Raw genomic sequence first — 24,439 nt, forward strand, 5'->3', positions numbered from 1 at the left:
TTAATTAAATAAGATTGCCACTCTGGGATCAGGCCTTCATGCTTGTCAGCTTACTCTCAAAATAAACATCTCAAACCAGGGCCTCAGTGGTGTCACTTACTCCGGCAAGGCACCCTGGGTAATCCCTCGCTATCTTGACAGCTACATAATGTTCAAACCGTTTCACGGGTGAACGGCGGCACTTGCGCGAAAGAAAATATTAATGCTGGGAATTAATAGAAAAAGGGATGATGGTTTACCAAAGCCAAACAAGGAAAAGGTGTCAAGTTAGTACCGGTGTTAATTGCTCGGGAAAATAATTGCGGAGGGACGGGGGTTTCGGCGGCGCTCGCCTGTCTGGCTGTCAGAGGGGTAACATCTCAACTAGGCAGGCGAGGGGAAAAAGGGTCGGCGGCTCCCGGATCATACAAATGACGGGCTGACACCTCCGGGCTGGAGAACAGATGGGCTTTCACCTCCGTGGCGGGAGCTGAAGAGCACCAGGGCTTGGTGACGCTCGCCAGGGGGGACCTGGATGGCCGATGGAGAAGTGTTGGGGGTGGATATGGCACCACAGCCCCTTTTGGGGCTTCCCCTCCCCACCAAGTTGCCCCCAGGATGTTGACAAATCTCCTGAACCTCCCTGGGCCATTGTGTCCATTTCTGGATTTCTTTAAAGAGACTAGATTGCATCCACATGATTAAAACAGGTCAAAAAGGAGACAGAGAATGAGAAATAAGCCAGGTGGGTGAGCCTCACCCTGATGGGATGAGGCACAGACTGCAAATTATTAACTGCATTGCAATTCAATACTGGAAGCCTTCTGGATTCAAGATCAGAAAGACATCTGCATCTATTAAAAGCTATTTATTAGAGACAATCTAGCCAAAAAGAGCATAACTTTTAAAAAAAGCCTCCTAGTGATTTTGGGGAGGAACTGCTCTAAAAAAGGATGTAAATTTTATAACTTTATAATTTTATAATTTTCATTTAGACACAACGGGCACCCAGTAATTTTCTTAAGAAGCCAGGCCATTAGGAAAAATAAAAAAATAAAAAGTAAAGCTTTTCAGCAGCCATTTCCTGGTGAAGGTAACAAACTCAACTTTAAGTATGTGCCCCCAGGTGTGCCTGCAGTGCAAAGTCTGAATCTGTTTATCTCAGGAACATCACTTATAGCCACGTGTCAAGAGAGTAATGCAAGGACACAGAAATTATTTTTTAAATTATTGAGAATTTAGCCCAAGAAAAATAGTTCTCTGGTAGGAAAAGGAAGGTGTGATGTTTTGAGGTTAATTTAAGTGTTATGCGATGACAAGCAGGTCCTTGCACATTAAAACATATGGACAAAATATGCAGAACGAACAGGATTATCTGCTTCTCAGCACAGAACAAACCCAGCAAGAGTAAAAACAAAAGACGACCTCTAAAAAGTCCCCCACAAAAAACATTCCATCAGCTGGGCCCGTTTTCCCATTAGAAGAAGAACACGCACCTCAACAGTGATGCTCCCTTGAACTAATGTCTGTGATATCTATTTTAATTCTATTTTCTTCAGCTAACACGAGAAGGCAACGAGTGCAGGCAGATGAAACATCAGCTAAAATCTGAGGAAGCTTCAGTGAGCAAAAGGTGCTGGGACACGGTGGCAGGAGACAGTTTAGCAGCCCAAGAAATTGTTAATGACGTTTTTAAATGGATACTGCTGCCCTCTAGCAGCCACTGAGCGATCAACATCAACTGTGTTTTATACCGCTACACACTTGCCTCATAATTAGGGGAGGAAAAAAAAACAAACCGAAAAAAACCCCACCAAATCCAGAAGACCTGATGTAATTTTGAGCCACACACCGTTTTATAGAAGTTAACTTACTGGAAATGTAGCATGTGAAACAAATCTTGTTATATAAATAAATAAAGAATTAATACCAAGCTGCCTTGAAACCCCTCAAAATCAAAGAACAATGTAAAACATAGCGTAAACCATCTTAAGTTTTAGTTAAAAACCTAAGCTTTAATCTGAAGAAGGAAATGAAAGGTTTATTTTATATGCACATAAAGAAAAAGTTTCTTAAAATGTCCCTAGAAATAGAATTACTGAAGTTATTTACAACAAGGAGTAAAAGACATTTTAAAATGGAACACACTTTTCTAAGTGGAAAACTGCTATACTCTTGTAGTGAAATAGTTGAGGTCAAGACTTAAAGAGGAAATAAAAAAAATATATATATATTCTGCTGACAGGAAATTCAGGTAATTTTGGAAAGTTTTGAGCTCAGCTAGTTTTACATCGCCAGATGGAAATCAAAACTTGCCTGGAAACAATCATCACCAGTAGGTTCCAGGGGAAAATAAACCAAAAGAAGCAAAAAAAACCAAAAAACCAACCAACCAAACAAAAAAACCCCGCAAACAAACAAAAGCCACAATAAAAAACAATAAACCAAAAAGATCAGAGAAGCATGAAGAATGTACACAAACCCACAGCTGATGGGGAAAAAAGAGGGAGAAAGAAAAGCACCAGAGTTGAATGAAAGATGCAGATACAGGAGGTATTATTTAAGATGCTTCAGGAAGAGCATTTAAAAAAAAACACCAAAAACACACTAAAGGAACTAAGAAAAACTGCAAGTCCCTACCAAAACACCACATGATGTTCAATAGGGACACAACAGCACCAGGAACAGACTTGCCTATGGCAAAAAGTATTCCAGGCAGGATAGTTCAGGTATGAACCCACAGAGGGGAACAGGGATGGAGCAGAGGGTACATTTATATTATTAAGCAAAAGTTGCATCTTCATGTATTCTCAGACTTTGGCTTAAGAAAATCTCCTCATAGAGGTCCCAGAAAGACACGGTGTGAGCTGTTAAAGTGGGCAGCTGCCCTCACCTCCCCAAGAAACAGCTTTGGCTACTGATAGAGCTTGAATAGCTTAAGAAACCTGTTACCTAAATTACAATTACCTACAAGAGTCACAGGGTATTCTTTGGGCCCTGCGTATTCTCTTCCAGGGTGGCCATCCTTTTACTTCTTAATTTAACATTAATTTACCAAAGGTGGCTACGCATATAGTGGATTAATTGCTTTTGTTTGAGCTCAGTCTGTTCTCCTGAGGCTCCTGTCTCTGTGCATTCCTTTCCCACAGCCAGCCCAGGAGCGATGCTCGCAGGGATCACTGTGTACAAGGGCAGTTTCAGCCACACATGTTGCGCTTCCAGAAACTGGACTTGGCACAGACTCAGGCTCGCAGCACAAAAACCCCTGTTTTCGGAGTTACACAGGATCCAGAAACATCAGAATAATCTCCCAGCACCATTCAAATTCTGAGCGGCTGTAAATTAGCCATGATTACGCCTTTCAAAAAAAGAAGTGTGAAAAGTTGCCTAATACATCTCAATAATTAATAAGTCTGAAGGACTAATGATCTAATTGCAGATACCCTTAAAACAGAGAAAGTCTAAATTAATCAGCGTGTTTGCAGGGAACGATTCAGTCTAATTGCTCTGAGCATTTGCTTTCCAAACAACGGACTTGCTCTAAGCCGAGGAACGCCCCGCGCAGCACAAACACATCCCTTCCTCCAGCACCCTGCTATCAGCGTGGACCTGGGCAGTGGATAGCCCAGAGCTATGAGCGGTGGGTTTCTGCAGGCTCACAATGATTGCTTAAAGCTCAAAAGACATGTTTTTCTGTACTTTTTTTTTCTTTTTTTGCCAATAGGAGATGGAGCTTTGGCCCAGCTCGCAGTGATGTTAGAGCTGCCCATGCTGTAAGGCAGCACAGCCTCTCTGCCAGCTCCAGGAACCCACCAGGACCCTCTGGCAGTGGGTGGTGGTAGCTGTGAGAGCAGATGCTGATGTGCTCTAGATGGTGAAGGCAGGATACACTCAATGACATGATGACCTGCCCTCCTCCCTTCACATGTTCTGCTGTATCACGAGAGGGAAGAAGTGAGAGCCAAACCAAAGTGCAGCTACAGGGAACAACAATTGAAACCTGAAAGAAAGAGGGAGATGGGGAAAAAATACTGTATAAAAAATTCAGAAGACACAAAACCATTTGGAAAAGATACACACACAAATTTCAGCCTGGAGCAATGCAGCTGAGGAGGCGGTCAAAAAAAAAAAAAAAGACAACCACAGCCATTGACCAACTGACATCGCATCTGACCAATACATTCCTTGTAACTGCACTATTCAAAAGAAGAAAAAACATACTCAAACTTTGAAAGTATGGGATTTGGATACAGGAGGGATTTCTTACCCCCCTCACAGGCATGCAAAACCCAGTTTCTGGGTTTTCTCACAGCAACAGAGCTGGGTGTGTGAACTCAAGGAAGGCAACAGCTCCTTACAGCTTTGGCATCATGTAGCTGCTCGGCATCACAGCATCACCACTGCGCAAAGGTGACTCATACAGGCAGCAACACGCACAGTCTGAGCATCTCAGGGACACGAGGGCCCAGGACATTTCATTAGACTGACTCAGATGAGCATGAAGTATCACCCTGCCCTTCTGCAAGTGAACCAGCAAGTACAAATGGGCTCCAGCCTCTTCCAGTTCAAAGCACAGAGAGCTGGAAGTTGTGAGATTCACAAAAAGAAACAGCTCAGCGAGGCTTATAAAACCACCGAAGGTGCAACGAAACGACAACACTTAGAGCACTGGTGGTTAAGGTGGCTACTCACAGTATTAAAACCACATAGATCAGAAATTCCTCACCATGTCATCGATAGAATAATAATCAAAACATAGCAGATAAACCCCAGACTCTTGGCACTGTGTAGGTACACACACAGATCCATCACTTTCAGTGTTTGGTTCATTGATTACAAGAATTATAAATACAGGAGGAGCCATGCACCAGCTAATATCAGGCACCAAAGGTACATGCAGGCGGTGGGAATGTCGCTTGCTAAGTGTGCCTTGCCACCTGCTGAGGCAGTTTCTGATGTATGACTGGGACTGGATCGCAAGGAGCATCAGTAGGAAGCAATTAAATCAGACCCGAAGCAAACTATGGCCAATGGGTCACACCTCTGTCAGCTTGCATGCCCAAGAGGGGACACAGCATAATTTTGACTCGGAGAGGGATTTTTCAGAGCCTTTCCACCAGAACCAAGGTCCTAACAGCACTCTGCTTCCTTTCCTGAAGTACGTGTATTGGGTGTTGCTGTATGGAGGCTTTTTCTTTCCCTTCAACCGTCAAAAGAAAAATATAAAAGGAGAAGAAAACTCTGCAAATCTTACTTTTTTCCCCGCACTTAACAGGAAGCAATAGGGAGTACATACAGGTGAGCCAGACTCCTGGGCTGTTGCACTGCACCCAATCTACAGAGAGCAGGTATTAGAAGAGGTATAGAAAGTCAGGGACTGGCAAGACAACAGACAAAAAACAATGCAAGAGGTGAAAAGAAAAGCAGGAAAGAACAGAGTTTAACAGGAATAATACTATGAAGGTGGGAGATGGCGAAGAGTAATAAAAATCTGGTAAAGTGAAGGAGGAATTTAAATCACACCAAAGGGAATGTATCCTGGAAATAACAATACATAGCTAGTCAAAAATTCCAGAAAAACACCTGGAAAGTTTGAGGGAAAGTAGAGTCGCATGTTGGTCATACAGTCTGCAGTTGTCAGCAGAAGTACTGCTCACCATTATTCAGCCAAGTGTAATTAATTCCTACTTAATAACAAGCATATAAAGAGTAAATTCAGGGAGTGTCCTGTGAATTTGCTGAGCAGACCCAGGAGTTTCCAGCAACGGCTGATCCCAACAACAGACGTATTTCTCCTTTATCACCCACCTCGGATTTTGACATATACACCTGCAGATACATACTTCTCATGTTGGGACAAGAGAGAGGCAGAAACCACAACAGGACAACCCAGACAGAGGGTTCGCTCGGTCTGCTTGAATCTCAAGAGCATCCTCTTCATCGCCCCGGGCACTAAAATTTGCTGCAGAGCGAGGGGGGTCTGGGCAGAGCATCCCCCGGCAGCGGGGCCGGAGCGGGGTCGGGGCAGGGGGATCCGGGCAAAGCACCCCCCGGCAGCTGAACTCGGGGTCGGGGGGGACGGGGAGGGGCCGAACCGGGTCCTCGGAGGCTGCGGGAGCCACCACGAGAGGGCACCCACGGCACACACGGCGTGGGGGCTTCCCTCCAGCCCGGTTCGCAGAGCTGTGAATTAAAATTAAGGGGAAAAAGCAAGAGTGAGGAAGGGGATGAGTGTCAGGGGGTAGGACGCAATGCTTCAGAGCCGGTTTTTTTCGAGTAGATACAGAACTTCCCCCCAGAAAAGTGTAAACTGATGGGATCAATGGTTCTTTCAGAGCAATTGCTGATACAGTAATATTAAAATTCAAGAAACTGATAAAAAATATTTTAAACCCGATTTAGGCTGAAGATGCTGGCATACACTCTTCACTCAGTCTGTGGGTTTCATTTGCACATTTTGTTATTTCACGTATAGCAGACTCCTAGCAGTTAAGTTTCCATCAATGACCAGACACGCAGTTACTGCTAGGTATGACCACTTACTGTAATTGAATAAAAGGAGACCATTGCTACTCCTGCCTACAGCCCCTGACACTGCCACCACTCCTACCAAGCAGAGCATTTCTGCAGTTGCTCACCCAAGGCTGGCCGGAGGTGGTTTTAAGCTGCAGCACACACCAGAACACGGGACCAGCAGCTCAGCACCACCCACTGGTGAGCTCCAGCGCCTCGTCGCACGCAGAAAACCAAAGGAAAGAGGGACCGAAATCCTCTCCCGGCTGTGTCAGGCAGCTTTACTTGGTAGCTCTAAAGGTTTGCTGTTGCCAAAAATGTGAGCAAGGACAACTTGGCCTTCAGCCCAGACCACACTCGCAGGATGTGCCGGCTGTGGACAACTTGTTCCTAAATTCAGACTGTTCAAAGCAGGCTGGTATATCCCAGCGCAGCGGTTGTGTTCGGCATCGTGGTGGGAAGGAGAAGAGAGAAGTAGCATTCTCGCAGCCCACAAGTTTTCTCTGAGGTTTTCTCACATTAGGAAGATGAGCAAAGCTGGCAACTTCCCACTTCTAAAAGTGCTTTGCAAAAAAACGCTGCGGTTGCGAGTCAGGCCTGAGCGTTGCAAAGATCCTAAGTAACTGGTAGGGCAGCAGAGACCTAAAAAGATGTGCATCAGGGCATCAAGCAGCACGGTTTTTTGTCTCTTTTTTAAGAAGCCATGACTACAACATGATAGTGACTTAAGAATAATCAAGTCTTTATTTTCCCCCCTCCCAGTGCCTGTGCAAGGACAGCAGGATTTCTTATTAAATGATGTGCCACCTCGCATACCTAGTTTACTAAATGAGCGATCATTTACCACAAAGCAAGAGACCCATCAAAATACTTTCTTCTCCCCTTGCTTCTATTGTTTCATTGTGCTGTCCAGTGCTTTACCAAGAAAAATATTTGCTTTCTTATGCAACAAAACACAGCCTAGAGCAGACTATGTTTTGTCATCTTTGGAAATACTACTCTGCAGAAATTGATCATTTCTAGCCTCTTCCATAGAAGCAGTTATATGTGTCCTGGCTTGTGCAGCCTGCTAGTAAAGCCAAAAACTGCTACTCTGTAATGAAATACAGGCTTCCACTTAATGAATAAAGATCTTAATCAAGTACTTGTTCACTCCTTCCAAAAGCTGGGAGGAAAAAAAAGAAGAAAAAGGATACAGTTAGTCAAGTGTTACTGTTTTATGAAGAAATGAAAAACCATCATGGAAGAAGTTAACTGAGACTATAAATAATAGAAATCTCAACAAAAAGGACCCCGTGCAAGAAGGTTTCTAAATCCATACAAGTCACTCCAGGTGCAGACTTTTACAGGCCTTCAAACTGTGTGAGCTTATTTTCTTCAAAACTGTATGAACAAACCCTATTGCTTCATCTCAAAACAGAAAAATTACTCATACGTTTTGCAATGCAAAAGTATCAGAATGGATTCCACATGCAGAAAAAAAATGAAATAAAGAATAAATCTCATATACAGGAAGACTGGACATACGGAAGAGCTCTCTGTCAGGTTAAAGATCAAAGGTCATGGATGTAGCTGCTGCTGCAGAGCCCTACAATTAGAGAAACTACCAACTGGCTGCTTAAAAGCACTTTTACTCCCTGTGGCAACAGCCTGAAAACAAACCAGACTAACAACAGGCACTTTCACACATTTTGTCCAAATCCTCACATCTTTTCTAATTTATTTGATAACGTCTAGGAGGGGTTTATGCTGTTCTCCTTAGATTGCATCCCAGATTAGAGAAGACATTGCTGCCTTACAACCCTCGCTCCTCCCATGCTTTCACTAAAATCTGCAGATAACTATCAGAACAGCTCCATCATTTAATAAATTTCGAAACATATTTTGCCTTTTTTTTTTAAAAAAAAAAAAGCTCAAATAGAATTTCTCACAAGATTAACCACCCTGCAACCCCTGATTTATGTACAAATGCTAAATCCAGCTTTGCAGCTCTGCAGTCCGACAGGAGGAGCAGCAGCAAGCAGAGGGCAGCTCCCTCCGCTGTGTACCTAAGGTGGGTAAACCCAATCGTTGATTGCTCTGACCCAGGCAAGGGGCACAAGTCAACGCTTCGTTGCACCAGAGATAAGAGAAGAAGCCAAGTGGTGCCAAAACCAAGTCAGCGAAAGGAGAGGCGTGTGAATTCTAAGGGAAAGCAGCTGAAAGGCAGGGCTCACCGCAGCGATCTCTGATTACCAGGTTCCGGCCTTCCTTCAGGTGGATGGTCAGCAGGTAGGCAAAGGGGCTGGGCAGGTCACTCAGGCCATCGCTGGCTTCCTCTAGAGCCTGAGGAGAACAAAGAAACCAGTCACCACTGCACATCACCTGAAGTGGACCGTGAACGAAGCAGGTGTTGTCTCAGCTTTGCAGAGACAAAGTCTAGTTTTTCCTTAGGGCAAGCTTTTACAGAAAGAAAGAAAAGAAAAAAAAAAAGAAGAAGAAAAAAAATATTCTTGTCCCAAGCTTTGTTTTATTATGCAATAGCTAATTACCAACATCGGGTACGTTCAAAGCAAGAGGTAACGCAAGGAGGGTTATACCTGAAAATGAGTGGTAATATTAACAGCCGTAAATGCACGTCTGGGTTTTTCAAATCCTACCAAAATACTGTTTGGGGTTTTTTTATTTTTCTAGCTGTTTCCCGTGACATTCATAGAATATCTCAAGCTGGAAGGGGCCCACAAGTATCACTGAGTCCATTCTTACTCAACTGACGACCTCGTGAGGAAGTACACACTTCACAGAACTGCTGAGAGGAGAGCAATTTCTTTACACAGTTCTAAAAGAGAGAAACGCAGCAGGGGGCAATGCTAGTTGTGAGGTTTTGCAGTAGCAAACTCGAGAGGATTCTTGTTCATCAGAGATGCTGCCAGGGTTACAGACCTCAGCAATAGCATCATCCAAGCTGGCACATTCAGTGAAAACAGCCTCTGGACAGCACTTGAGAGGTTATCAGAGGGCCAAGGCAGAAAAGTTCACCCAGAATAGACAAATACGCTGTAGATGAGAAGAGCACATGTCAAAACTGCTAATGCCTTTTCACATTGCCTCAAAACTGGTTTTAGTATCCATTAAACCCTACAGCTGTGTTAAGGTATTTGCTGTCTTTGTTTTAATACAGTTTGTTCCTGGGCTGCTCACTGAATATTTATGCCAATGCTTTCATCAGTTACCAGTATAGCATTGAAATTATAGAATTAAAAAAAAAAAAAGGCAGAACTTTTGGATCCATTTAAAACATTAGCAATTGCTTTGGACTACTTAGAAACCCAACAACAAAACAACCATTAAACAAGCAAAACCAACAGCAAACCACAAAAAAAACAAACCACACTGAAGAAATCTATAGAAAGCTTCTTCACCTGCTGGGTATTTAAATTTGTTAAGAAGCAAAGAACCTAAATTGTACTTCTGATCAAGTTTCAAAATGCTTTAAAATGAAAGGACTTACCATCTGATCATCAAAAACATGAGATGATATGGAAGAGTCTAGATCCATTTCTCCACATGGGTACTATCAAAAAAAATGCAACGAATTAGCAGTAATATGAACAGTCAAAAAAGTACTCATACCTATGTGTAACCAGGGATATTCTTTTACTTTTGCTTATAGAACCTGCCCCTCCATAATTCAGATATACATTTCCTTCTCCTGTTTTGCAGTAACTGAACTTAATCTCGAGTTTAATCTCAAAAAATAAGTGCCTGCTTCCAGCTATTGGAATAAATTCTTCTTCTTCCCAGCAGAGACCTACGCTTTCAGTGCTGAAGGTCTTTACCACAAACTTTCTTGATGCTTGAAGGTTACTGGATCTGGTGACTTATCAGGCAGCGTTGCGATACTGACCCCTGCTCCTGAGCGGAATTTTACTTGCTGAATCTCCAAGTGTCCTGGCTAAGATGAAATAAAAAAGGTGCCAGAAGTGGTAGCAGCAGCAGCAGCAATATCCTGAGGTTGGAGAGTCAGCTGCTCTCTCACTTGACTACAATTTCTCTCTTATCACTCAAAAGGCAAGGTTCAGGAAAAGTTTTTAAAAACACAAACAAACAAAAAACCCTCCAACAACAAGAAGCAGACATCACCAAACACCTCAGGGGAAAGTTAGAAAGAAATAACCAAAGGGAAAAACAAATAAAATATGTTGGGCATGTACTTCCCCCCACTTTCTGTACTAGCTGGAATATCCAAAGGATTTTTTTATCTAGTTTTTAAGAGAGGAGAGGAACTCGACCATTTCTTTCTAAATACTGACTCATTCAAAAACCTGAGACTCCGGTGGCACGGCATCTAGACTGAGGTCACAGAAGGGATTCATCGGTCAAGACACCTATGATGCTATTTCGACTGCTAGAACAGCCTATAATCAGCATTTTATCTGAAGATGGCCTGTGTGCCCAGGCAACTCTTTTGGCCTAATGCAGGGCAATCACAGCCCATTCAAATACAAAGAGCTATGCTCAGAATAACCTCAGCGTACAGAAATGCACACAAGGTGGAATTCGATCTTCATGAGAAAATGTTGCTATGTGCAGTGTGGTAACATCCAAATCTCTCAGATGAGAGCTGCATTGTGTGGAGCACTAAACAAACATAAAAGAACCAACCAGCTCCTGCATTAAAGACTATAAATCTTAAGAGATCTTGATATGATGGAATAACATATAAATGCACTTTTCTGTAATTCTCCTCATCCTCCCCTCAAATACATATATTACATATCGGGAAATACAGTAATCCAGCGTTACAAGTAAAATTTCACTTGCATGACAGACAAAATTTAACATCATGGTTCCCACAGTAGTTGTAACTTGGCCACCTTGCAAAAACACATTAAAAGTAGAAAAATTATCATCATAAAGAGCAGCAGAAGAGTTTTCTTGCACAACAGAGCTGAGTTACAGCTGCTAAGGGAACCCTAACTTTGAATTTCCTGACTAGTATGAATAAAATCTCACTTGTGGGTATTAAAACCTTGCATTTCTCATAGTCTTTGGCTTCACAGGAATCTCCTTCAGGCACCATCATTGGCACTGACAATGGTTTTTTCTTTATAGCTTGTTTTACATTGCATAAACACAGAATCAAAGAACCGTACTGAAACTATAATAATAAAAAATTATCCACTCTGCCAGCACGATGCCATTTTTTCACAATGAGAACAATCAGCCATTGGAATAGCCTCCCCAGGGAAATGGTGGTTCCCCAACACAGATCAATTTTAAGATTCAGCTAGACGGGCTGCTGGGTGATCTCACCTAAGACCGTGCTTTTGCCACAGAAGGTTGGACCAGGTGGTCCTTGAAGTCCTTTCCAACCTAGTATTCTATGATTCTATGATCATTTAAAATAAAAAAAATTTATCCTCAAATTTATGATTTTGTCTTTATTCTGCTTTTTGTTTACTTACATCACATCAACAAATTTTGAAAAAAGATTGTAATTTTGAGTAAAAAAGCTTGGTGGTTTGGGGTTTTTTTTTCATTTTAGATCTATATAGTGTAAATTACTATTTTTCTAGATAGCTACTTGCAATGAGATCACTAGATGAATAGACAAAAGTCTCAGTGAAAATATGGTCTTGAAATCTTCTTATCTATCTGTGATGTTTCAGAACAAATGTGGCCACATCCAAACAGGTCATCGCCCCACAAGTATCTGAGTAAGAACAAACCAAACAAGAACGTGTGTGTATATTTATATAAATATATATAAATCAATCATATATATAAATTTATATAAATATAATAAATCAAACGTTCCTTCCAACAAGACTTACAACCTCTATCACCTCTTGTTTTCTGCAGAAGAGTGATTCAAAACGCAAGGGCACCGAGTGCATCAGCCACGGGATGAGACTTTGGGTTCCCAGTGACTCACTGCAAGGTGAAGATGACGATGATGCAGTGTGAGAGCACTTCAGCAGCAACATGTGGCCACAGAACAAAACCCAACAGCAAAACAAGAAGCACTAACAGTGCCCTTCACCATCTGAATCAATCAGGGTGGGGCTGGATGCAACCTTGGGTGCTTCTTCACCCTTCAAATTTGCCTAGCTGGGCTGCGATAGAGAACGGATAAAGTAAATCTGTTGGCAAATGGAAATATGGTACCCATAGCAAGAGCCTTTACTGAAGATGGCACACTCTGAGATCTGACAGCTCTGTACTGAGAGTGTAGATGAGTGTAAAAACCACAAGCCCACACCAAGCTCGTGCATAAAGCTCAGAAAGCATCTGATGGTACTGGATGACCAAAGACAACAAGGAAATGAGTAGGTGGTGCGTGACAAGCAATTCAGGGGGAAAAAAGCTCAACCTACATTTTTGCTTTTTTTAGTGTGTTTTGTTCCAGGGACCTGCCTTCCTTCTGATTTACCTCACTAATCAGTGAATGATGCTGACAAAAGAGGGGTGCAACCTATTGTTGTGTTCCTCACAGCAACCCCACCCAGTGTTAGGAGACCAAGGAAATTGTCCCCATCTGAGGCACACAGAGTACAAATTTTGTAGTGGTTCAGTATAGCACAAGAGTAGCTGGACTCTAAAGTTTTTCACCAAACTCAACTTAAAAATAAATTACACTTGTACAATATTCTTTACCTATTTCTACTTTCCCCTGTTTCACACTCTCTGCTATATATTCTTTAGGAATAATAATAATAAAAAAAATCCTTCTGCACGCAGAAGTTGCAATTGGAGGCAAACTACAGGAAGGAAGGTAGGGTATTCACACGTAGCAAGATGTTCTTCCACAAAAGTAAATACTAAATCATAACACAAACACACATGTAAACACACATTTTGGGAAAGATTTAAATGCTGCAGAGAATAAGCCAGACTCAGACTGGGTATCTGGAGAAAACTTCAAGGGGTTGGCCTACATGATCTTTTGAGGTCCCTTCCAGCCCCTAATATTCTGTGATTCTGTGATGACCATACAGGTACCTCCTTCTCCTAAAGTGCTTAGTTTGCCCAAAATCGTGGCAGGATTTAGGATTAACTTCAGTGCTGCTGTGCTAAGTTTTAAATTAGAAAGGAAGGGAAAAGGAAGGGAAAAGGAAGGGAAAAGGAAGGGAAAAGGAAGGGAAAAGGAAGGGAAAAGGAAGGGAAAAGGAAGGGAGGTACCTCCTTCTCCTAAAGTGCTTAGTTTGCCCAAAATCGTGGCAGGATTTAGGATTAACTTCAGTGCTGCTGTGCTAAGTTTTAAATTAGAAAGGAAGGGAAAAGGAAGGGAAAAGGAAGGGAAAAGGAAGGGAAAAGGAAGGGAAAAGGAAGGGGGGTTATTTTACAGCTTCAGCCTTCAGAAAGGATGCCTGAACTAGTCTCCAATGGTTCGTATATCACGAGTGGGGTATAAAAATAAGAGTAAACCATATATTCCTTGAACAGGGCCCCCTGCTCCATCTCTTTAACACAGGCTATTAAGGAGAAGCCTGGGGAGCCTGAGGCAGCCCCTGATGCCCCAGCACCTACCCCTGTCCCCTCGTCCGTCAGGGCACTGCTCAGGTGGGCGCTCTGCAGCAGCTCAAAGAGCTCGTCGCTGGATTGCCTCGTCCCCTCAGACACGGGACTGCCTGCCACTTGCATGTCAGGGTGGGCAACCGTCACCTCCGTGCGCGTTGCCTGCTGCGACGCCCATGGCCAGTCCTCTCCTGACGGCCTCACTGAACAGCTTCTGCTTTTCAGGGACATCACAGACCTAGAGAAGCTCTTGGGGGAGCAGCTCGACAACACCTGAGTACTCGAATAAGTCGTTTCTTCTTCCGTAAGAGTCTCCACCTCCAGCATGTCAGGCACCGACACGCTGAGGCGTCGGTCCAAGGAGTGGACCTTCCTCTCCACCATTTTGCTAGATCTCTTCTTTGTTTTCTTCATGCTCAGATTCTGTAGGAAAGGTCTAGTTTTCTGCTTCAGGGATCCCCAGACGGATGGTTTATCCAAGTCCATTGCGGCGTGGGGAAGCTCAGCAATGCCTCCTGCACAGAACACCTTCAGCAGTTCCCAGGATGACTAAAAGGAACGTAGGAAGAAGGCAAGTCAATCATGGAAGTGAAGAGCCCCCGAAGATTATGATTCATGTTGTCTCATCTCAAAACTTTCAGTCATTTTTCTAAACAGTTAAAACAAAACACGCCACATTAGTAAGTGCTTCTAAATACAATCTGGTGGGTAGGTTTGATTATTTAGGAGGAAAACAGCCGGAACAAGTATTTAATCCTACACTGAAATGCAATGTCTGCCCACTACTTTATGATTGCTAACAGGAGACATTATATTTCTTCCTCTGCCAAGTCCCAATCTGCGAAACCTTGAGATTTATCCAATTTGAAACTCTTTCTGTGCTAAACTTACTGATGGAAGCTAAATCATGAAAATGCTAGCACACAAAAAATGCTGCAAAGCTGGCACCATAATTTCTGCTTGAGTTTTCCAGCCTATGTAGGCTTTTTCTGGCTATTTCCTAGGCTACGTGGATTCTCACACAACATGCTGGTGGACAAGCACAACACAAAAAACAGCTTCACAGACTAAGGGGCTGAAGAGGACACATAGGACACGAGAAATCCCAGCTAGGACCCCAAAACACTCTCCTATGTTAACCCACTGCCAGTCGACATTGCAGAATTAATTTTCCCCACAAGGAAGGCAATTGAGAGAAAACGAGGACAAGAATGGATGGATAGATCACTTACAAATTTTGAAAACCTGCTGGTGGAATTTTGTCTTGGAGTCAACTCATACTGAGCAATTGATACAGTAAGGAAGGACAAGAAGAAAAGAGCCAAAACAAAATGACCTACTGTATCTGCATCGTAAGGGAACAGTCAGCTGGACACCTCTGGGCTCAGGAATATCCTCATGGACAGTGTCTCTTGTCGGCAGCAGCTGAGCAACCATCCTTATTCTGTGAAGAAGAGATAGTTGAGTCATGATCAAAACTCCCAAGAAAAAACCTGATGAAACTGGCAGATTTACTCCTTTCCAGTCCCAAAGACACACATACAGACGTTACAGTATATGACCAAGTCCTTAGAAATGTATAGCCGTTAGCCCTATGACTGCTGCTTCCAAAATTCAGTGTATTTAAGTTCTAACAACTGCATCGATGACAAAAAAATTGTTTCTCCCACAGTTTTCCTGATCACCAGGGAAAATGCTAGAAAAGGCAATAGACCTGTTAGATTAATCCAGACAGAGAAATCACTCTCTTCTTTCAAAGAAACCTACTTTTACATTCATTAATTTGAACAAACTGCAGCGTCACCAAGAAGGAAAAACAATTTTCTGAACCTCGCAGACAATCAGATTTCCAGGGGAGGAGAAAAGCAATAAAAGCTAAACTTTACACATTTGACTGAGGATGTGGGGATGCCCATGGTGGATTTGTTCCCATCAACTGATAGCTTTCACTTAGGCTCTTCCCCTCTTGAAATAAAAACTCGACAAGGTAGCCACAGGCCTCCTTGGTTGCATTACATCACGTGCAAATAACAGAAATTATTAGGATAAACACATTTGCACAAAATATTGTGAAACACACTGTTGGGACTCATTTAAGCAACTCTTCTAGTGCCAGTGCTGCTTTCCTCACCCACATGCTTAGAAACCTGCTGAAATAAAGATGTTTGTAAATAAAGGCAGGACCCAGATCAACATCCACTTCCCAAGGCTCTTACTGCTTCCTATTCCCTTCCTGTTATTCTCCACCCCTCTCATTTTGACAACCCACTGTTGCTTTTTTTATTTTGTTTCCTTTAAGATCTTTGTTTCCTAGCAGCAGACTTGTTCCTGTAAGGTTTTTACAGTTACCCTCCCCAAGTTGAATGTTTCCCCCCCTCAATTGCTGAAGAGAAATGCCAGTTCAGTAAGGATGGTGCAGGGGCGATATTGCATCTCTGAGACCCACTTGTATTTAACCCAAAAATGAGCAGTCCTCCTCAAGCCAGGCAGAATTATAGTAGAAGAAGAAAAAAAAAAAAAGGGTGAAAAATTTCTGGATTTTTGTCAAGGTAGCAGGGCTGGCTTCAGCTACCTGCTCTCACACCAGGGCAACACGATGGTGATATTTGCTGCACAGGGTGCACCAGGTTGACTAAAGTGAGGCCACAGAAGAAACAAACCCATCCCTGCATCACCAAAGAGTTTTTTTTCCCATCTTCTGTCTCTGAACCATTACACCCACACTCTTGCTGCAGCTATAACTTTTCTATTTTATTTACAAATAAATTAATCAAAATGATGGCTATAATACGCACACACACAAAGAAATAAATAAACAATCTGTTCTAAAATGAGAAAAGGGTAAATGCATTCCAAAGGGCAAAAATACACTCTGGCATCAGCCATCCTCAAACTGACACTTTTTTCTCTTCCCCAGTTCAAGCAGAAAAAAAATCCAAACCAACAAACAAACAAAAAAATCCCAACAAAACAAAACAAACCCAGCAATAACAAAAAAAACCATCACCACCAAACCAGCCACACATCACCACCATGACCAGAGAGGTCATTGGAAGATCAGGGATAGGGACCTCCTCCCTCCCCAGCACGGTGCTAGAGCCAAGGGTGCTGGCTTACTGGGGTTCCCCCATGCCACACCAGCATATATTCACAGTTCTTTCTTCCTACATCATTTTTTCCTGTGTTTTCTTTTCCATACTGAGCAATGTCAATAGAAACACATAATTTTAAAGAGAAAGAAATTGTCCTTTCCTTGTAAAAAGTACCAACATATTGTTCACGTACTCCGTATCCTCCTCAGGCCAGGAGTTTCCCCTCTTCCTTCCACAGCCTCAGAAGTTCAGTGCCAACCATATTGCCAAATATTCCTCAAACAACCAGAGGGGAAAACGTGCTTTGCCAAATTCTTGGGGTAGGCTTGACTTCTCTATTCTTTCCCTGCGTCAATGGCACATTGTAGCAAAGATCTGCAAACAGTTTCTATTATCCATTTTACCTTTGTTGTTTTTAACTTAATTGAATGGCTCCTTTGTTTTATACAGAAAGAAAAAAAACATGTTTTCAGCCTTTCTTCTTCAGCCTTCTCTAATATGCTGCTAAATCTCAAAAGCTCAGAAGAATCCATATAGTTTAATCTCTTTCTTCAGAGAGACCACTTTTGACTGTACCTGTCATTTTTATTACATCTTTTGTTGTCTCCTCCTCTTTTAGAGGCAACAGGGAAAAGAAAGAAAGGATTAGTGACAGAAAAATTGGTCACAGCTCACCATCTGACTGATGTCACAAATATTTCTAGATTTTTTTTCCTTCCTTAACTATCTTCTGATTATGGTCCTTGGGATTTATTTATTTCTTTATGTCCTTTAGTTTCTTTCATTATAACACTCCCTACATACTCCCTTAAATTGGTATAATATTTAGAGCTAAATGATTTCTTTAGATGTTCTAACAGGTGGCTGTAAGAGATATTTCAAATGCCATCAAAAGCCTAGAGAAATCATTCTGCAATTCTACTTCACTTACTGTCTTGTCAGGAAGCCAGAAAAGCCACAAGTGAGAAATACTGCAAGACGCTCTGACAACATTGTAAAAGTGCACAATATAACTAAACTGGCAAACAAAATCTAAATGATTTACATATTGGAAATTACAGAATAACATCATTTTTCTTCACTAAGTAGCCATCCTCTGCACACCCAGAAGTGCACAGCGCTCACTGAACAGCACCACTAATGCTTTTGAGAAGCATCTTCAGAGCCAGCAAGAAGATAGAAACAGCTGAGCACACCACCACTACTGTTACAACTTCCATAAATCTAGTAATCATTGTCCCCAATTTACTTGTTCAATTAAGTTGAAAATGCTGGGTCAGTTCGCATGCCATCCATCTTTGTCACGTCCAATTCAGTCAGTATGTTTTCAAGCTACAACTAAACTCCAACCAACATTTAAACCCTTTTTAGCTGAAAATACTGAGGTACATTAGAGGAACTTGCGTGCATCTTCACGTAGGTTCAGACTGGCAGGAACGGATGGAATTCCCTCACTGTAAAGCCTCTACTGATTTTATCTATTCTGGCCTAGGATATTCACCCAACTCCCTGCCTGCTTGAAAACTGAAAGCATAAGACCTTACACAAGTTACAAGCAAACCTAATTACACTTCTACGTAGCATAGGATTTGGCTATCGAAAGTTCTAACAACTCCTACAGACTTAAAATTTTGAACTCAGTGCACTGAGAAATGAGACTGACATCAAGAGGGAGATAAAAGAGCAGAGGACAGACACTGAGATCCTCTTTTCACACCCTTCTTTTAGCTATAAACTCTAGCCTCTGTCCCTAGGAGCCACAAATTAAATCATTCCTCCCTGGAAGAAAAAGGAAAATAGCTCTCATCTGGCTAAACAACAACTGCATGCCGGGTTGTTATTTGTGTAACAGATCATAGTGAGTACTCCAGGTTTTTCTCATCGCTGTGCCTAGAACACAGTCAAATATGAATCATTACTAAGAGTGAAGTTACTTTAGAAAAAGAAACCTACACTTCTCCCTTTACGATGGCTCATTTCAGTGTCTTATCTAGAGATGAGGTAGGTTTATCATAAGCATTAGCAGCCACAGAAATAAGAGAATATTATCCAGCCAAAGTAACCCTTTGTTCAGAGTTACCAGTTTCTCCTGAAGCATTCCAAACACAGCAACAGTCACACTCATATATGATACTTAAAAGAAAAGGGAATACCTTATCAGAGGCAGGATGTGCCTTGGATTATCAACACCCTCGAGCGTTGCACCTCCTTTGTAGAAAAACCGAGTCCAAAATGAAAGGCTGACCTAGGTGGGCCTGAGGCCATTCCTCTGTGGGTATGATCACAGAAGCTAACAGGGGACACTGAATTATATATACACATCACAATACTGAGAAACTGAGACTGCCTTTTCTTCCCGCAGCTGCATCTTACGGCGTATGGTAAATACCTGCACTTAAACTTGCTAAGGCACCAGAAAAAAAAAAGTCTAATCTCAGTCTGATTCTGTACAGACTAATTACCCTGGGGAAATCAGTGTTAGAATTATTTTTAGTACTAACAAACATCAAAGGGAGCGCACTGCTGAAGTGTAGCTAACGTCTTCATTGCATAGGCGACTCGCTGCAAAAGCAGGGTCATGTCTTGGCCACTTTCCAAATCTTGCCTTGCGTTTGAGTTTAAGCTTCCCTGCAGGGCTTTGAACGATGCGTCTGTCGATACAGACCCTGCTCTTCCACTGCTCTGTTGTTACAGACTCATTTGCGAAGTGTAGTGGGATGCTAAATTTAAACATAAAACAAAAACTTGACCTGTTGCTGCCAACCAAATTAGCAGAATTGTCTTCATGAAAGACAATTTTACATGCTTCAGTGCTTGAATGGAAAGAAGACGACCAGAAGAAACCAGTCTTATTTTCTTGATATAAGCAGGAAGAAATCTGCCGTCCTCGCAGGAGATCACAAATACTGCCTAGTACACAAAGCTCAGGAAAACTATGTTTATTATATGCAGATAATACAGGCATCTTAAGTAAGTTTGGGGGGTTTTTTTTAGAGTTTGGGTTTGGTTTTGGGAGTGGGGGGGAAGGAGGCAGAATACATGTTACAGATCCCTGGATTTCTAGGCTCTGGGATTTCAGATCCCATGCTTGGCTTTTCATTTTTTAATTGGCTCAGATATGATGAGCTCCATCTATCACAAACTCTTGAAACAAGCACATATCTTCCTCCACCTAACACACAAGAGAGGAACAGGGATGCTCTAACTCCTTAGAGACTCTTCTGCACAATCTGGAGAGCTTTTTTTTCCTCAACATTTATGAGCAGTCAGTAACTACGAGAAGTAACAGAACGACCAGCTGCTACAAGCATCTTAAAATAGCAGCTGATAGTGAAAGTTACTGAAAAAAAAACCCTACACCTGCCTCCAGCTTATACAAGTATTGCTTTCAGTTTGTTTCTGTCTATTCTAAAACAGAAGAAAAATGATGACTACGTATGGGGGAAATGAAGGAGGAAGTGTTTGGGTGTATTTTTACTAAAATATTTCACAAGTTCCTTCCACTTTTTCAGTTGCCTTCAAAATATTGTAGCTTGTAATTGTACCTGTGCAAGCCAGAAGAAGGTCTCTTCAATCTTTTCAGTCTAATTCATGGGACTGTACCAAGCTTGTACAACCAAATATGACTTTTACAGCGCAATCATATCTGCTGAGCATCCGACCTCTCTGGGGACACCTGTGTATGAAGATCTGCTTCCTGCAGCCCTGGACCACAGTGCGTGATGTAGACAAACATCAAACCAGGCTCCAAGAAAGATCTTGGAGTGGCAGCTCCTGCCCTGTGCCAGCAATATGGATATTTCTTTCCCATTGACTATAGCAGTTTTATAATTTGCCTCATTGTTCCCAATCCCATAGGGTGATCTCTGGGGAAGGCAGTCCCTAGAGCAGGAGAAGGCAGAAGCTGCGGAGCAGTGACAGGACAGAAAGACGTAGGTATGAGCAGAGTAAGAGTGAAAAGAGCTCTAAAATAAGTAAGAGAGGGCTCATGTGAGGAGCAATACAAGGAGAGAGGCAGAATACTGAAAGAGCTGGTGCCCATCTAGAGGGGCTGTGGTGGGAGAATCCAAGTCCTGCAGCCTCCTTCCTCCTCACTCTCTCCTTCAAGCCCTTGTTCACCTCTTTCATAACAAAAGGTATATTTTTATAACAAGAGGTGCACAGAAATAGATCACGCCTTTTCGTAACTCTTAGGGAAAACAAACCTAGGAAGGAAATTAGAGACTCATTTCCACTGGAGGCCAAATCAGCCAGTGCCTTTTACTAGCACTTAAGTCACATATTTAAATAAAAGAAGTTTGAGTTTATATGCAAATTACTTGTGCGTGTGCCAGCACTGCTCCCTAAATAACTACTGTCACACTATTTATCAAAACTCAGCGACTACAGAGGAAAGATCTATTAAAAGCTCTGCGTGATTCTTTATTTAACAACAATTTACCCGAGTGGCCTAAACAGAACCCTTCTGATCTGCAGAAATGGTCTGATGCTCACTTGAAGAGGACAAAAAGCCTGTGCTAAGCAGACTATTAAAATTTGCCCTCTTTTCTTCCTTATTACAGCGTGTTCCTCTTCCCAACAGCAACGAGGCACGTGCCAGGGCCAGAGCTCACGGGGAAAGTTGGCTACACAGGAAAGTTGAGATTACTTTGAATCTGTGTTGACCTGTGTGATTAAATGTCCTTTCACATTTAACATCTCCACGTGGCTCAGGGATATTAGTAGAGAAAATGACCCGGTGTTTTTCCAGGCTCTTAATTCATCAAGGCAGGAGGCTGAAGGCAACTTCCCCTAAAGAAAATAGAGGTTGGTGCGTTCTAGTGTATCATGGAATGAGGGAATTGCACCAGTAATAACCCTCATTTTCTGCCAGAACCACAAGTCTCCTTACTGAAAATCACAGCACTTAGGTACCTGCAGTTGTGCATTGCCACTGAGGAAGCCGAAAGAGAGGCTGGAAAACCCAACATACAGATAAAGCCCTTGGGAAACTCTTGGAAACATTTGAGGGTCTCAGTGCCACCTCCTGCACTATCACACAATCAGTACAAGTAACTCGGACCTAGTTAGCAGCAGCGACACTGACAATGGACAGAGACCACAGCCACAAGTGAAATGGAAAGCCTGGGAAAGGTACAGGTGAGTTTGAATGAAGAATAAAACAAATATTTAGCATTCAAAGAAGTCATCAGACCCTCAGCCACAGAAAGCACTCAAAAGTCTCGATGCATCTGTGTCTGACTTCCGTGAGGGAACCAGTAAACAAGCATTTATCTAGTGGGAGTCAAGAACCCCTCCTTGTCCCCGGTATGTTTTTCTAGGGAAGTATTGCTGGAAGACACATAGTATTTCATAAATCTCTGAGAAATGAACTATGAGCATGCAGAACTATTGCACACTTATATGCATGTTACAAGCACAAAAACTTAAGCACAAAGCTCCGCCTACCACCTATTTTCAATATATGAAGGGTTTTAGTGGACTTCATCAATCCTTGGCTACTCCAAAATTGAAAAGGATTCTGAGATAAGACACTCAGAAAAATACTGAAGCAGGAGCAGGTAATTACTAGGAAACAACTCCTAAAAATAATGAACTTTGAAATTCATGGGTTTGCGTTGGCTAAATAGCAGTACAGGTATGGTATACACGTTAGAGAAAGGGGGGAGAAAGGCAGTTTTAGAAGAAATGTTAACAATCAGCAATAAGCTATGCTTTTACTGATGACAGTAGTTGAAATAATAAGAATAAGCCATAAGTTTTATAGGTAGCTTCATAAAGTTAAGCAGCAAAACACATAGTCTCATAGCACTATATAAGAGAGAGACCTACAAACTAGTCATTAATGCCAAGAAAACTTGTTGTGCTTAAGCTGGACTTCTGGGTAAACCTTGGAATAGCAAGGTTGTTACACGTGGAAGAGCAAGCAATTACACCAGTATACCTTTCTCCTAGACTAAAGGAGCTTAATCCTCTTTACTTATAACTGTGATTCTGAACAATAACTTAGTACTTTAAGTATGACAAAAGCAATGCACACAACTAAATTGAGTCACATTGCTCCCCTGAAGTCATGACAGTAAAATGTTCTGTACACGAATGGCAGCTTAGAGAGTAACATATGCCAGCACATGTCTCCAAACGTCAGTCATTTCTCAGAGAAGAAAAACAGCTTTGAAGTTTATCCTGCCATACACCATTTGAGTTTTCAGCCTCCTGGCACTAAAAGTATTCACCTTGCCTCCAGGTTCTATTACAGCATTGTTCTTCCATTGAGAAGATAAAGTTGGTAAATGTAACTTATGGTCACTGGCAATTATACTTTGACAGTTCCCAAGGCTTAACAAGGTTTTTCAATTTGCTAAAGGCCCTAAGTACTGACATCATTATCAAGAAAATCACAAACTATGATTCCAGTAATATTTTAAACTTGAATGAAAGGGTCAAAAATTAAAATGCAAGAATTTGCAACGATCCCATGCAGGAATGAATATTAAGCTGCCTGTTGAGGATTTTACCTGCACATGTTCAGAGAATATCAACGCTATAGCAAAGGCCAGTTTTGTTAATTCTGGTGCAGTTCTAAAAGTGATCTAATCAGAAAAGCTCCCCAAAACAGAAATACTGGCATTGCTGAATTAGAATGATGCCTCTTCTATTACGCATCTTTAAAAGCATTATTCATTCCCATTGTACGCCATCAAACGGCAAGGTGTGTAATGTTGGCATGAGACACCTGAACCTTAGCATAGAAGTATTTTAACTAGAATTCAAGATACGCTCCATTTAGAGCCAGAGTTTGCTGGACTTTATTCCATGCCAGCTGCAACAGACCAAAGAACACAAATCCTAGGTTCTCCACAGAGGGTTTCTGGCAGGCTACATCCAAGTGGCAGACCCACAAAGCCATTAACTCCTGACAAAATCACACTACTCTTATTATGAAAAACTGCAGACACATTACATAGTGCTTAAAAACCACTTTAGTCCTGATTCATCCGGGGTAAATTTGCCATAAGCAGGGTGGGGTAAAGTTTGCTACACTTTAAATGCCTTCCCTTAAGCATATCTCCAGCTCCTTGCTCATGCTGCCCAACTACTGGCTGCTCATTTGCGCACTGCTACCACAGGGGTTTTTTTTCCTGTTTGTTTTGATTCTCCTTTCATGCACACATAGCTCCAGGCAGGACAGTTTAGAAGAGGTTCAACTGATCATTACACTCATCATGCCCCATTCAGATATTCTCCAACCAAGTTTTAAGTGCCTAAGTTATGACCACTTAGTCCATAATCAACAAACAAAATGCAGAGTTTATTAGTTATGGATGTTTAGCTCTGGTGAATACTAACTAAAC

At 42.1% G+C, this 24,439-nt stretch overlaps 1 protein-coding gene across 1 annotated transcript in view; it reads right to left on the bottom strand.

Moving 5' to 3' along the window:
• The window catches only part of MCTP2 (multiple C2 domains, transmembrane 2), a 108,777-nt gene extending 85,015 nt beyond the window's left edge, over positions 1 to 23,762 (bottom strand). Inside the window, exons 1-4 of the mRNA XM_009869135.1 lie at positions 23,747 to 23,762; positions 14,005 to 14,507; positions 9,983 to 10,045; positions 8,709 to 8,817 (exon numbers count right to left, since the gene is read on the bottom strand). Coding sequence (XP_009867437.1) covers positions 8,709 to 8,817; positions 9,983 to 10,045; positions 14,005 to 14,507; positions 23,747 to 23,762 — 691 coding nt within the window. The remainder of the gene's footprint in view (positions 1 to 8,708; positions 8,818 to 9,982; positions 10,046 to 14,004; positions 14,508 to 23,746) is intronic.
• Between the last annotated feature and the right edge of the window lie 677 nt (positions 23,763 to 24,439).

Source organism: Apaloderma vittatum, unplaced genomic scaffold (genome assembly GCF_000703405.1).
Source record: "Apaloderma vittatum isolate BGI_N311 unplaced genomic scaffold, ASM70340v1 scaffold6935, whole genome shotgun sequence".
Taxonomy (NCBI): Eukaryota; Metazoa; Chordata; class Aves; order Trogoniformes; family Trogonidae; genus Apaloderma; species Apaloderma vittatum.